Source organism: Corapipo altera, unplaced genomic scaffold (assembly GCF_003945725.1).
Source record: "Corapipo altera isolate COAL_440 unplaced genomic scaffold, ASM394572v1 46, whole genome shotgun sequence".
Lineage (NCBI taxonomy): Eukaryota > Metazoa > Chordata > Aves > Passeriformes > Pipridae > Corapipo > Corapipo altera.
This window is the reverse complement of record NW_020884883.1, coordinates 243658-257310: the sequence shown is the minus strand read 5'-3', so window position 1 is coordinate 257310 and position 13653 is coordinate 243658. Positions and strand designations below refer to the sequence as shown.

At 35.6% G+C, this 13653-nt stretch overlaps 1 protein-coding gene across 1 annotated transcript in view; it reads left to right on the top strand.

Annotated features, from left to right (window-relative positions):
• MCPH1 (microcephalin 1) overlaps positions 1-13653 on the top strand; it is a 121118-nt gene that overhangs the window by 9692 nt on the left and 97773 nt on the right. Inside the window, 3 exon segments of the mRNA XM_027641083.1 lie at positions 164-304; positions 2927-3925; positions 11893-12005. Coding sequence (XP_027496884.1) covers positions 164-304; positions 2927-3925; positions 11893-12005 — 1253 coding nt within the window.

Genomic DNA, 13653 nt, shown 5'->3' with positions numbered 1-13653 from the left:
TTGACTTTTTACAGAGTTCTTTGCAAGTCTGTGGTGTTAAGGCATCTGTAATGATGTTAGATAAAAGGAAACTATTTTTTGTTTTTTCGAAAGAGAAATGAAACTTCATCTGAAGTTGTATAGCTTTTAAATATTAATATATAAATACAATTTCTTTGTGTAGAAACGGATGTACCAGTTTTACTATTTGAAGACAATGGTTCACTTATATACAGTCCTGTTAATAAGATGAAAGATCGGTGCAAAGCAATTGAAAGAGGAATGAAGGATATGAAGAAAAAAAGAGAAAATCTTTCTCCTACTGGTAAGGAGTTAAATTTTACTTATCTATATGAACATGCACAGTTAGCTGGCTACTGTTTTTATATTGCTGACTTTTTTGCACACTTGTCATGTTCTCACCTGCAGAATTTTTTTTTATCTCTTACTTGATTGCGTGTCTTCCCTTCTTCCCAGGTTTTGAGTAGGTACTGAACAACAGGATTTACAAATTAAATAAATTTGAATAACCTAATTGAATAAATGTAGTTGATTTCAAAATGCAGATCCGGGTGAATTAAATCTAGATTGTAGTTTTCAAATGTTTTTTAGTGCTTGCATTATCTTACTGAGAAAATATTAAGGTCTAAATCATTAGGTTTTGCAAGTTGTAAAAACTGTTGAATGTGGAACATCTTTTGGTGGGACGAATCTGTAGTATTTGAAGTTTTAAGATGTCTGTGTCAAGTAGACTGTGAGTTTCTAATTTGAAAAATAATTGTGAGAGGAAAGTAAAGATATAAGTAAGGATAAAGTGATACATAGATGAAAAATTAAACTTCAGTGTAATTTAGCGTGGCTTGTATTTATTTTCTCTTTGAGTTTTAGGTAAACCTTCGAACATATTGAAAAGCATTTCTACTCTATCAAGGCTTTGATGCTAATTGCAGAATTTGACAGAGTCCTTAGTAAAATGCCTCAACAGACCCTAGAAATGTCTGTAAAGATTTCTAAATGGTTTGCTGTCATTCTTTAGTTTCAGAAAAATGTGCTGCTCAGTTACCTAGAAAAAATGCTTACCAGTATGTAATAGCTTTTTTTGTTGCTATATAAATTTGAGACTGCTGAGCAGTCAATAATTATTTATGTGGTTATAGTTCGCAACGCAGTGAGTTGTCTCTTACAACTAAACTGTTTCTAAATATGAATAGATGGTATGGAAATCTGTACATTTCCAAGTTGGGCTAACTAGTTTATTGTTTACAAGTTCCTAGGTTCACAAATGACTCAAATACTTCCAAGTAGTTCATCAAGAGACTACCCTCATAAAGTTATTCTCATAAAGTTAGGGGTTTGTTCCTGTGTTTTAGCATATTAACAGGATGTAAGAGAGGTTATTGTGAAGTCTGTTGAGCTACATCAGTGGGCATCCTAACAGTATTGATCATGTATGCAATGGGGACGTACTTCAGACATCATGTCTTCTGTCAGTCACATGAGCAAAAAGCTCAAGTTAGATGCTGGTGTTTGATCTCAGTAGAAATGCAAGGAGAAGACAGCCTTTTGAATTCATAAGGAGGGCTGCTTGAGAAGTTTGCCTACTATCTGTTCTCCCCCAACAGTAAACTGTACCTTGTGCTTTTCTGAAGTGCTGTATTTTGTTGACATCACACAGGAGTTCTGTCATGTTGGCTTAGCTGAGAACAGGGGCATTATCCCATTGCCTGAAACAGCTTGGTATGTCTTTGTGCAATGTTAGCGAAAAGTGATAGCTTAGTACTGGCAGTAGCATAACTGTGCCAGCAAAGTTCTTTTATTTCTGTAGATTAGTTATGTGTTGATGAGGTAGAACATTTCAATTTGAGAACTTTACCTTGAGTAAGTCCATTCAACATTACAACTGCACAATGTAATTTTACATTAAGAATAGACCACCATATCCCGTGACAGCATTCAGTGTAGCTTCCATCTCTGATGCTTTGTGACAGTGGCCCTTTTGTTTGTGCTTGAGAGATATACGAGATATATGGATTAATAATGGTTAAAAACTTCAAGAGGCCAGTTTTATTTGAGGACTGAATTTAAGACCTCTTCGACTGTCAGTTGAAACTCTGATCCTTTCTTTTCCATATGTTCATGTTTCTTAGTGTAGTTAGCTGCACCATATGTTTAAAAATATTATCTATGCTTTTAAGCAAATAACATCAAGACTTCCCCTAAAATCCACAGGAGCGCTTGCAGAAATATTGCTGAAACTTTGAACTCAACATGTGTTTAAGCAGAAGCATCTATTGCAATTATCAGATTGTAGAACAACAGGATTTTTAAAATGTATTCTGAATAATCAGAGGTATTATCTTGTTTCAGAGGAATTTCTTCTGAAGAGTTATGAATATATTGTGTACCACCTCACACAAAATAATTTCTTGAACATTGCTACAAGAAATTATACATTTTTCCACTCTAATTATTTTTAATACATTGTGTGGATGTATGTGGTATGATACTATGATGTTGTATTTAATTTCTTGACTGCAAAAGCTACAAGGTGGTGCTAACGCCGTGGTAGCAAAAATGGTTACTGAGTTTCCAGTATTACTCTAGTGAGCTTTATCAGTAAAATCTTGCTGGTTTTCTCCACAAATACAAGAGTGAAAGTGAGTTCCTCTGTTGCTTTGTTTCAAGAAAGCAGAACAGGACTTATGGGTGCTTAATGACCAGGTAAGGAGATATGATAGCTAAAGCTGTCGTAGGTTCTTGTCAACATAGAATGTGCTTTGTTTCTAATCCATTTTCTGTTTAGTTTTTGATGACTTGCTATATAATATCCAGAGAAGTGGCTAAATCCTTTTTTTGGTTCAGTAATTCCTTATATGTTTTACTGAGAAATTTATACTCTTTCTGTTTTGTTCGATAAATTTATATCAACACTTTCTGTGTTCTGCAGGAGAACAAATCGAAGACTGCTTGAATTCAAGTTATGATTATCTTTGGGGAACTGAGAAATTAAAGAGACAGAAAACAGAGGTAGTAGAACACTCCTGTGATACTTGGACTGATAGTCTTGTATCCACGAGTGCATCAGTGAGTTCTTCATCACAGGGCAATGAGCGAAAAAGCTTAACACCAAAACGACATACCAGAAGTAGTTTAACAAAGAAACAGATTATACAGCACACTTTGGATGGCAAACTGTCTTTAGAAAAGAAACAACCAAAGTTTCCAAAGAAAAATCAGAAGAATGAAAAGAGCAAGACTACTTCAATTGCAAATGAAAGTTCTCTTCTCAGAGACTTCGATCATATTACTCCTTCCAAAAAATTAGTGCAGCTAAATACTGTTCCTTCTTTGATTGACAGTCTCTCTAATTCACCTATGAATAGTGAAGACTTAAATACGTGTTCACTGGATAAAAGCTTCCCTGTTGACAAAAACGATAGTATTCTTGAAGACAAGAGGAGGAAGAAACTACAACCATTACCTAATTTGAAGTTGTTTACCTCAGAACTAAGTGCATCAGGGTCTAAAGAGCTCTTGCAAGCAGTTACTACATATAGCAAGTCATGTTGTACTGAAGAGGCTTCTTATGAAGACTTCTTTTCATCATCTAATTTAAATGAAAATCAAGTACAGATAAGAGTGCCAGATGAATCACGGAGTCGTCCTGAAGTTTGTTGCAAAGACTCTTCTACCAGCAGGGACTTCTGTCATGTGAGTTTCTCTAAACCCCATAATACTACCAAGAAACATAGGAAAAAGTCTATTTCAGTGCATGATTTTCCAGTAAAGAAAAAATTCGAACCAGCTAAACTTCCTGGAAACATACCATTAAATATATCAGGTGGCACTGCAGAAGCTCTAGATTCTGATGATGTGAATAGGCTGCCTCAGCATGCTCATGAAAAGTCCTACAGAAACAATGTGAATTACTGTGCTCATACTACTGGTAAGTTACTACCTAGAGCTGGAAAATCAAAAGATATCATACTGCATTAGATATACTCATGCAACTAAGTTGCAAAATATACCAACATTCCAAAAGGAAAAATATTTCAGAAACACACCAAAAGAAGAAAATACTCCAATACTGACTTTATTTCTGAGTAAAATAAATGAGCGCATAGGATCCAAAAGAACACCTATTTATTTTCCCATACATTAAAAATACAAAGAAGTCATAAGAGATAGGAAACTGTTTACTATATATAACAAAAGTAATGTTGAGCCTTCTTTTCTCTTAATGTTCGGTATTTTGAAAAATTTCTGCTGCTATACAAAATCTGTTTAAGACACCAAGGTCTTTCTCTTTTAAATGTTATGGTGCTCTTGTAAAGTAGCTCCTCGTCATAGGTTGCCTTGTTCAAACTATTTTTATTTCACAAGGAAAAATTTCTACTAAAATTGAAAATAGGAGCATAAAATCTGTGGTGGAAAAAATACTTGAGTTAGCAATTTCTAACTTGTGCAAAGGTGAAGATGTAATAAGACACAAGTTGCAATGTAAGCATCTTCTTCAACCATGACTTTTTTATATGAACTGATCTTCGTCTTTAATAATAATTTTAAGAATATTTTTTATATTTAAGCATTTTCGAGTTAGTTTAACTTAAGGTATTTCAATGAAAATGTATACTAAAATATTGAATCTCAGGAACTTCCCTGGAAAATGGTCCTAACTTGTATTGGGGTAGCCATTTTCCAATTATGATATTTTGAGCTCTGTTTGTCAAACCTTACATGGAGTTGAATATTTGTAATTATAATTGTATATTTTAGTAGCTTGTTTTTTCTAGAAAATTCTATAGCAGTTCATCAATGAATTATATGAAATTAATTATTAACTTAAAGGACTCAACAAAGTTGATGTCAGAGTTATGAAATCCAGTTGAAATGTTGAATGGTGACTGCCCCTATATCTGTAATTAGTTGCTGAACTGTGATCTGCTATTTGAGGTTCACTACATCTGTATTTTAATACCTGAAGTGCATCGTTACAGCACAGTTTAAAAATCAGTGGATGCAGGTGTGTTATAAATGTACACCCATAAATGACAGTTTACTCCTCCAAGTGATAGAGGAGCCAACAAGGAGAGGTGCCATGCTGGACATTGTCCTCACCAACAGGGAAGGGCTGGTGGGGAATGTGAAGCTCAAGGCCAGCCTTGACTGTGGTGACTATGAAATGATGGAATTCAGGATCCTTGGGGCAGTGAGGAGGGCGCACAGCAAGCTCACCACTCTGGACTCGAGGTCAGCAGACTTTGGCCCCTTCGGGAATCTGTTTGGTAGAGTACTGTGGGCTAGGGACCTTGAGGGAAGAGGGGCCAAAGAGAGCTGGATAATATTCAAGGATTGTCTCCTCCAGTCTGAAGAATAATGCATCCCTACAAAGGGGAAGTCATGGAAAAATGCCAGGAGGCTTGCATAGATGAACAAGGAACTCCTGGACAAACTTAAATACAAACAGGTAGTTTACAGAGAACAGAAGCAGGAAAAGGTAACCTGTGAGGAATGCAGAGAAATTGTCTAAAGAGCCAGGGATCTGGTTAGGAAAGCTAAAGCATGGGCAGAAGTAAATCTGGCCAAGGACATCAAGGGTAACAAACAGTTTTTTTGCCTCAGACTTCACCATCAAGTGCTTTGGCCGCACTGCCCACCACCTTGCAGCAGGTGAAAGCAGGGATTGGGAGAATGAAGAACCACCTGCTCCAGGTTTGACACCATTTAAGGAACGTGAAGGTTCCCATGCACAAGTCCACGAGACCTGACAAGATACATGGTGGATCCTGAGGAAACTGGCCAAGGAGGTGTCTAAGCCACTGTCCATCATATCTGAGAAGGCATGACAGTCCTGTGAAGTTCCCACTGACTGGAAAAGGGGAAACATAACACCCATTTTTAAAAAGAGAAATAAGGAAGACTCAAGAACTACAGACCAGTCAGTCTTACATCAGTGTCTGGCAAAATCATGGAGCAGCTCTTCCTGGAAACAAAGCTAAGGCACATGGAAAGTAAGGAGGTGATTGGTGGCAACCAACATAGCTTCACTGTAGACAAATCACACCTGACAAATTTGGTAGTCTTCTACAATGGGGTTACAGCAGTGGTAGATGAGGGAAGAGTGACAGATGTCATCTGCCTGGTCTCGAGCAAAGCATTTGACACTGTCCTGCATGACATCCTTGTCTCTAAACTGGAGAGATATGGATTTGTTGGATGGATCCCTCAGAGGATAAAAAATGGTCTGGGTGGTCACACTTTTAAGAGTTGCAGTCAACCTTTTCTCTATGTCCAAGTGGGAATCAGTGACAAGTGGCATTCCTCAGGGGCGGGTATTGGGTCTGGTGCTGTGCAACATCTGTCAGTGGTATGGGCAGTGGGATCAAGTGCATCCTTAGCAAGTTTGCTGATGACACCGAGCTGTGTGATTGACAATGCTGGAAAGAAGGTTTGCCATCCAGAGAGGCCTTGACAGGCTTGAGAGGTGAGCCTGTGCAAACTTCATGAAATTCAACAAGGACAAGTGCAAGGTCCTGCATGTGTGTCAGGACAATCCCAATCACAAGTACAGACTGGGTGGAGAATGGATTGAGACCAGTCCTGGGGAGGACCTGGGGATGTTTGGACAAAAAGCTCAGTATGCCTTGGCAATGTGCACTTGCAGCCCAAGAGGCCAACCACGTCCTGAGCTGCATCAAAAGCATGACCAGCAGGTCGAGGGAGGTGATTCTTCCTGTCTGCTCTGCTCTTGTGATACCCCACCTGGAGTGCTGCATCCAGCTCTGGAGCCCCAGCACAAGAAGATGTTGATCTGTTGGAGTGAGTCCAGAGGGGGCCCCAAAGATGATCAGATGGTTGGAGCACTTCTATGACGACAGGCTGAGAGAGTTGGGGATGTTCAGCCTAGAGAAGAGGAGCTCTGTGGGGACCTTAGAGCACCTTCCAGTACCTTAGGGGGGCATGTAGTGATAGAACAAGGGGGAGTGGTCTTTATCTGAAAGACAGTAGGTTTAGCTTAGATATTAGGAAGAAATTCTTTACTGTGAGAGTGATGAGGCACTGGAACGGGTTGTCCAGAGAAGGTGTGGACTACTCATCTCTGGAAGTGTTCAAGGCCAGGTTGGATGGAGCTCTAAGTAACCACATCTACGGAAGTGTCCCTGCTTATTGCAGGGGAGTTGAAACTAGGTGATCTTTAAGGTCCCTTCCAACCCATTCTATGATTCTAAAATATATATGAACATACTGTATGGGTATTTTTGCCATGGGGCAATGTGCTAGAAGACTATTCCTAAACTATATATTTCCTAATGTCAAAGAACAGTCAATTTTTCATTTAACAATCATGGAAACAAATATGGAAGGAGAAAAATCACAGAATATTTTGAGTTGGAAAGGACCCACAAGGATCATTGAAGTCCAACTCCTGACCCTGCACTGGGCAGCCCCAAGAATACACAATGTGCATTGAAAGCATTGTCCAAGCACTTCTTGAACTCTGTCAGACTTATTTGCTACATTTAAACTTAGGTATGTCAGTTAATTCCAAATTTTAAGTTCTAGTGATTAAATTATGATCTATGTTCTAGCATGTCATGCTTTTATTGTCATGCTGGACAAGTTGTTTAAAATAAGAGATTTTGGGGGAGAAAAAAAGGAACATTGTTCAGCAAACAAAAGTTATCTAATGTGTACCTTTTTTTCCCTTTTTATTAGGAACGCCTGCAAGTCTCAATTTGTGTTTCTAGTGATTTTAATAGTATTTGTGATTTATCAGTAATGGTCATTTTCCCAGATATAATATATTCAGCTTCATGTATCTGTTCTACAGTCAAGTAGACACTCGAGTTTGGCAGCTCAAATGAGCTCACTTCAAAATGGAAGGAGTCAATAATGAAAGAAGAGTTGTATTTTCCTTAATAATGCAAGTTTTGTGGAAAAAAATGAAATTCTTGTTTCAAAGTTTCTACTGTGACTCTGTATGCTGGAATAATTGATTTTTATTAAATACAGGTTAAGTATTTCCTTTTTTTTATTAAATACAAGTTGACTCTTGTCCTTATTAGTAAATAAATAGTAAATTGTTTGGTTTTCTGTATATTGTACATTATTTTAAAGATGGTAAATGCAGTAAAATATTTTTACAAGCCAAAGAATTATTTTCACTCATCATATATATATATATATATATATATACATACAGAGTTAGGAGTAATATATACAGTTAGAAATCATATAAAATTTTATTATACCTTTATATATTTTAAATACCAAACATTTTTCTTGCCCTTTTTTTTGGTTACAATTTTATGTGAAAGCACTTTTCCCCAGTGTCTTTAATGACAAGAAGATTTTATAAGCTTCCTTTCCTATTTGGAACATTTGATTTTAAAGTAGAAGTGTAATATGCAGGGTAATCTGAAACTAACTTTTTGAACCCTAATGCTTATGTGGTAGCAAAGCTCCTTTGTAGGGTCCGTTCAAGGCTGCCCAGTTCTGCTGAGCAGCAGAGACATAAATATGGCTACTTCTTTCAGTGCAGTCCAAGTCATGTGACTTAATCTGCAAGCTGAAATAATAATGGGCAAGGAGTGCAAGAGTATGCTCATTTAAGCTTTTGTCATACTAAAATAGTTTAGAAACTTGAATTCAGACTTAGCATTATTTCCAGTCTTAAAAATAAACTTAAGGCTTAGCTGAGTGAATTTTATATATTTATGGTGAATGTGGGAGGCAAATATTATCTTAATTGGCCAAAAGACATAAACTAAGACCCATTGTAGTGTAATTAATGTAACTGAGTGTTAAGATGGGAAATCTGAAATATCATTCTGTTATTTGGTGCAAGAAATCATTACATTTAATTTAGGTGAATGAGTTTTACCAGAATTCCTAGGTGCTATGAGGCTTAATGCTACCACAATACTGTTTATGTCTTTAAAAACACACACATGAAAACTTCCTTAGACTTGATGTGCCTTTTGGTTTTTTCAGTTTTGGAAGAAGGCAAGCTCACTAAAAAATATTGTATGATGTCTTCTACTGACATTTTATTATGTCTTTTCACAAGACAATTGAGGCACGAAGAAGAAAACTCTCCTGGGTTCCTTGTTTTATTTATCTTCACAAAAAATTTGATTGTAATTAATAATTAAAACAGAAAAGGACAAGTATGTCTGAATAGAGGACTGAGGATTATTTTGATCTAGTCAAGTTTACAAAACCTGATGACACTTGTCCTAGAGCACCTAAAAAATTACATAAAATTGTTCTAAACCATTAACAGGGTCTCTTTGAGAACATGAGGGTCACATAAGTTTTCAGAAGACTTGAAGAAATGGTGTTCTCTGTAGTAAAAACTTGGTATTTACCCATACTGGATTAATATCTCCAACAGTAATAATAAAAAAAGTTATTAAATATTCTGTGCATATGTACCTGAAGGATTACTAATGGAGACAAATTCAGACTTAATTTCTTCATAGCTGGGATAAATAAGTGTAGATAAGTACAAAATAGTAGATACAACATAGCTTAATTTAAGTAATACTTCAGTACAATATTTTTTAAGTAGAACATTATAGGTAAAATTTTTATTAGATAGACATGATTTATTTGATTTAACAAAACTAGCTCATTGTGCCTAATCATTGCTTTTTAACTCAATGGAAATTATCAAATATAATTTTGAAGATCATATTGTGGTTCAAAACTTCTCACTGGTGATAAAATTATCACCGATGAGTAGAAACTTAAATTGTAAAGTAAAATCACTCTAATTTGTTGTAATACCTCAGAGAGCTGTTAATTTTGGTACCTGTCACTGAATGATATTTTAGAAGAGCATTTAGGAGATCTAATGGACCACAGTGGCATGAATTACCTGCATATTTCAACTTAATTTAAGGATAACAGTGAATGGAATTGTTTTAAAAAGTTCTGTCAACTTTATCTGAAGCACCCTAGGAAAAGCTACTAAAGATGAAAACTCTTTACTTATGCCTGAGTAACTGCTTTAAAAAGAAGCGATCAGGGAAAAACAGACAACGCCGAAGCTTGAGACCTACAGAAGGGAAAATCTGGAAAGTCCTTGAAAAGTCCTGATAGTCAGGAACTAGTAGGAACTAGATTGCAAAGAATAGTCCTTATTTATGTAATGCCTAAGATCACTGAGCTGATAATCAGAAATTAGGGACATTATTCCCTCTTCCTGCCTTCCTATAAATATGATGAGCCTATGGGAGTGAACCCTAGCTGAAAAGTGGTCCAAGAATACAGGTCTTGAGACTTTAATCCCAAGTGGGACAAGAGCTGTGGTACAAGAGCTGTGGAGCATGAGCATTCGGGTTAAGAGTGGCAAAAGGAATATTGCACCACTTTTCACTGTCATACCTCAAACCACCCCTCAAAAAAAAATAAATTTCAGGTATTACGGTACCTGAAATGACTTAATGGATATTTGGAAATTACCAGAGACTACCTGGGGTAAAGCAGTGGAGTAGATGATCTCCTGACATCCTATGCAGTCATGTAGTTTGTAGATTTTTTTAAGATTGAAAATATATGTTTTAAAGGTCTACTTTTCACAAAACAGAGTTAAAAAATAGGTAAATTTTCATAAAAAAGAGGTAAATTTTTTTTTTTTAGTGGCAAGGTTTTTTTCTCCTACTTGCCATCAGTCTTGCTCAGTGATTGAAAATGATGGGCCTCAATGCAATACTAAATAAAATTAGCATAATTAATTGGTTCTCCCTTTATTACATGACACTTTGTATTTAAATATTGTGTTTAAGTGAAAAATTGCACCTGAAAACCAGGTTTAGTTGTATTACACAAAAATTACTATAATAAATTTTGACTAGTTTAAAGGCTATAATTTTAAAATTAGTAATCAGTAATGGATTGTAATTTGTTGTTTTTCTACCACCTCAAGGACTAAGAGTTTAAATAGCTGACAGAGGAAAAACATGATTTTTAGTTATATATGCATTCAGGCTTGTAAATATGGAGAGTACCCTTCAGTATTTTCCAAAAGTAGTCAAAGAAACCTATTTGGCAAGAGCTGAATTCAGGCTTCTTTAATCACCAATTAAACGTTTTGAACTGGTCTCATACATTTCTTTGAAATTAAAAATTAACAAATGTTTTAAAGTAGACTCCATTGAATTAAATTTGGGGAAAATTATCTCCTTAAATTTTGAGCAACTAAAACTTCATTGACCAAAAGATAAATCAAAGTTTTTCATCTTATGCAAGCAAGCTAATTTCTCAAACAATTCAGGAGTTTATTATTTAGTTCTTATAAAAGTCATCCTCACCGTGTTGAAGAATTAAATATGTGTTAATTCATAAAATACATAATGAAAAATACTACTTTTTGGCAGCCTCATTAGAGTGCATTCTTATGGCCTTTTTATAAATAATGGAGTTGTTATGCCAGCATGTGCATGCAACCTTGACTGCTAACATCTTGCTAGATTTGCTTGCAAATTTTTTGAAAGCATGTTTCAGACCTTCAGGTCATTTTATATAGTGTGTACTGAAACCATTGGTGTTTCAGTGTGAAAGGGAAAATCTAGTCACTACTGCTTCAGACTCAAATTCAGAGAAACTGCAAATTTGATAATGAATAGAAAGCAATTTAGCTGATTCTCTACTTGTAGTTAATATATGGTTTTCGAAATATTGGAAATTGGGAGTTTTGCAACTAGTTCATTTACAAAAACAAGTACTGAAAGATGAAGTCAGATGCTTGAAAGTCATTCTTTTTCTCTAGTTGAAATACCATGAAAAGTAACTGGTGCAAATTATTAAGTCTCTTAACTATACATAGCACTGCACCATGATAAAATAATTGGTGGCAGTTTCACAAGATTGCATATTTTGTTTCAAGTTTCTAAATTTTGTTTCTAGGTGACGAAAATGAAGTTTCAGAGTGTCATGTTACTGATGGCTCTTGCAAAGCTTTTAATGAATGAAAGAATAAATGCAGTGGAGGATTAAGAAAAACCAGAAGACTCCGAACGGTCAGTTTAACTGGACATTTGGTTTGTTAAGCTCTTTCTTTTTCTTGGAGAATCACTGAGCGCTTTTATATGTACAGAAAATAAATGCATTCTCTATGCACTATCAATTTAATAACTTTTTTTTTCTGAATTTCACTTTTCTTGAAATATTACACTAGTGGTCTTCATGTATAACCACAGAACTCAGGTTTCTGGTAACTTGTGGTGGCAGAGTCCATGCCAAGCTGACATCATAAAGGAGTTTAATAAGCCAGCCTGAACTGTTTTGCCTGAAAAGCCACTAAAGTAACCTGAAAAGATACCTGTCCCTTTTGGAGGAGTTACTAAATGTGGCAGTGGTATTTAATTGTTTTATAGTACATCATCACCAGTGGATGTTTCTGCAGGATAAAGATTTATGCAAGATTGTCTTTTAGGTTGCAGTAAAACTAAATAACTTAGTATTTGAGCACAGTTTGGCTGTAAAAAAGGGAGAGAGGCTTGGGTCAGCACTGAATCTTTTTTTAGTTGTTTTTCCTTTCTAAAAGTTCTTTTAAGTAAATATAAAACTGATCAAGAAAATGAATATTAGTTCTTTTTATCAGTAAGTAGCAAGTCATACAATGAGTGCTGAGTTGTTTTGAGAATGGGAAGTCCTAAAGTGCTAAAGTTTTACTGGTACTTATTGGTGGAGTTTCAAAGGGACTGATCACAGATTTTGATCTTCTTTTATGTAAAAGATGTGAGCAGGTGCAATTACTAGGTTCAACCTTTTAAATATTTTGAAGATGGGATATTCATCTCCATGGACCAATGATCTTCTCTGGGTTAAAATTATTATTTGACTTCTCTGGATATTATTACTTGTTACTTTTCTTATATATTTCTTCCCTTTACTTTCCTAAATATGTAGATATTTATTATTTGTAAAATTAATAACTATTATGTAGAACATATAAATCATTTCACAATAGATCCACATCCTGTAGAAGCAGTTAAGACAGTCTACTTTTTAGGCTAAAGCATCTCTCCAGAGGAGTTTCATTTCCTGGCACAGAAATCTGACTAAAATTGCTAAATGTAAATCCACAAACCACAGTCAGTATCTCTTTCTAAGGCTACTTGCAGAAATGATGTGTGGAGATTTGTCAGATTTGTTGGTACTGGTTCCTTTTTCTGTGCAATTACACTACATCAGTGCTAGTTTTGGCTCATTTCTGTTAAGATCCCAACATAACTATTATATACTGAAGAGAAACAAAAACCAATATGAAGTCCTTTTTTATTGTTCCCCTTTTTCAGACCTGACCTTGCAGTCAGAGGTGGTTCTGCTTAGTGTCTGCTTGCAAAGAATGCTCTGTCAGGTGTTTAACAGTAGCAAAGCTAAGTAGGCTCTGGGGAAAATTCTTATGCAGTGTTTCGAGATTGCTGCTTTCATCCATCCATTTCAGCTGGGTGATAATACAATTTCACTCAAATATCAATAAAATAGCAGTACATACTTTCATTCATGTCATGAATGCTTTCTAAAACTAATTTTAAAGGTTTTCATTGTCAGTTTAACTATGCAGATTCATTTAAAGACAATTTTTGGGGAGAGTGGGGATTTGATTGAAAGGTGAAAAGAACTTCACAAAAAGATGCTATGTGATTAACCAGACAGTCTGGC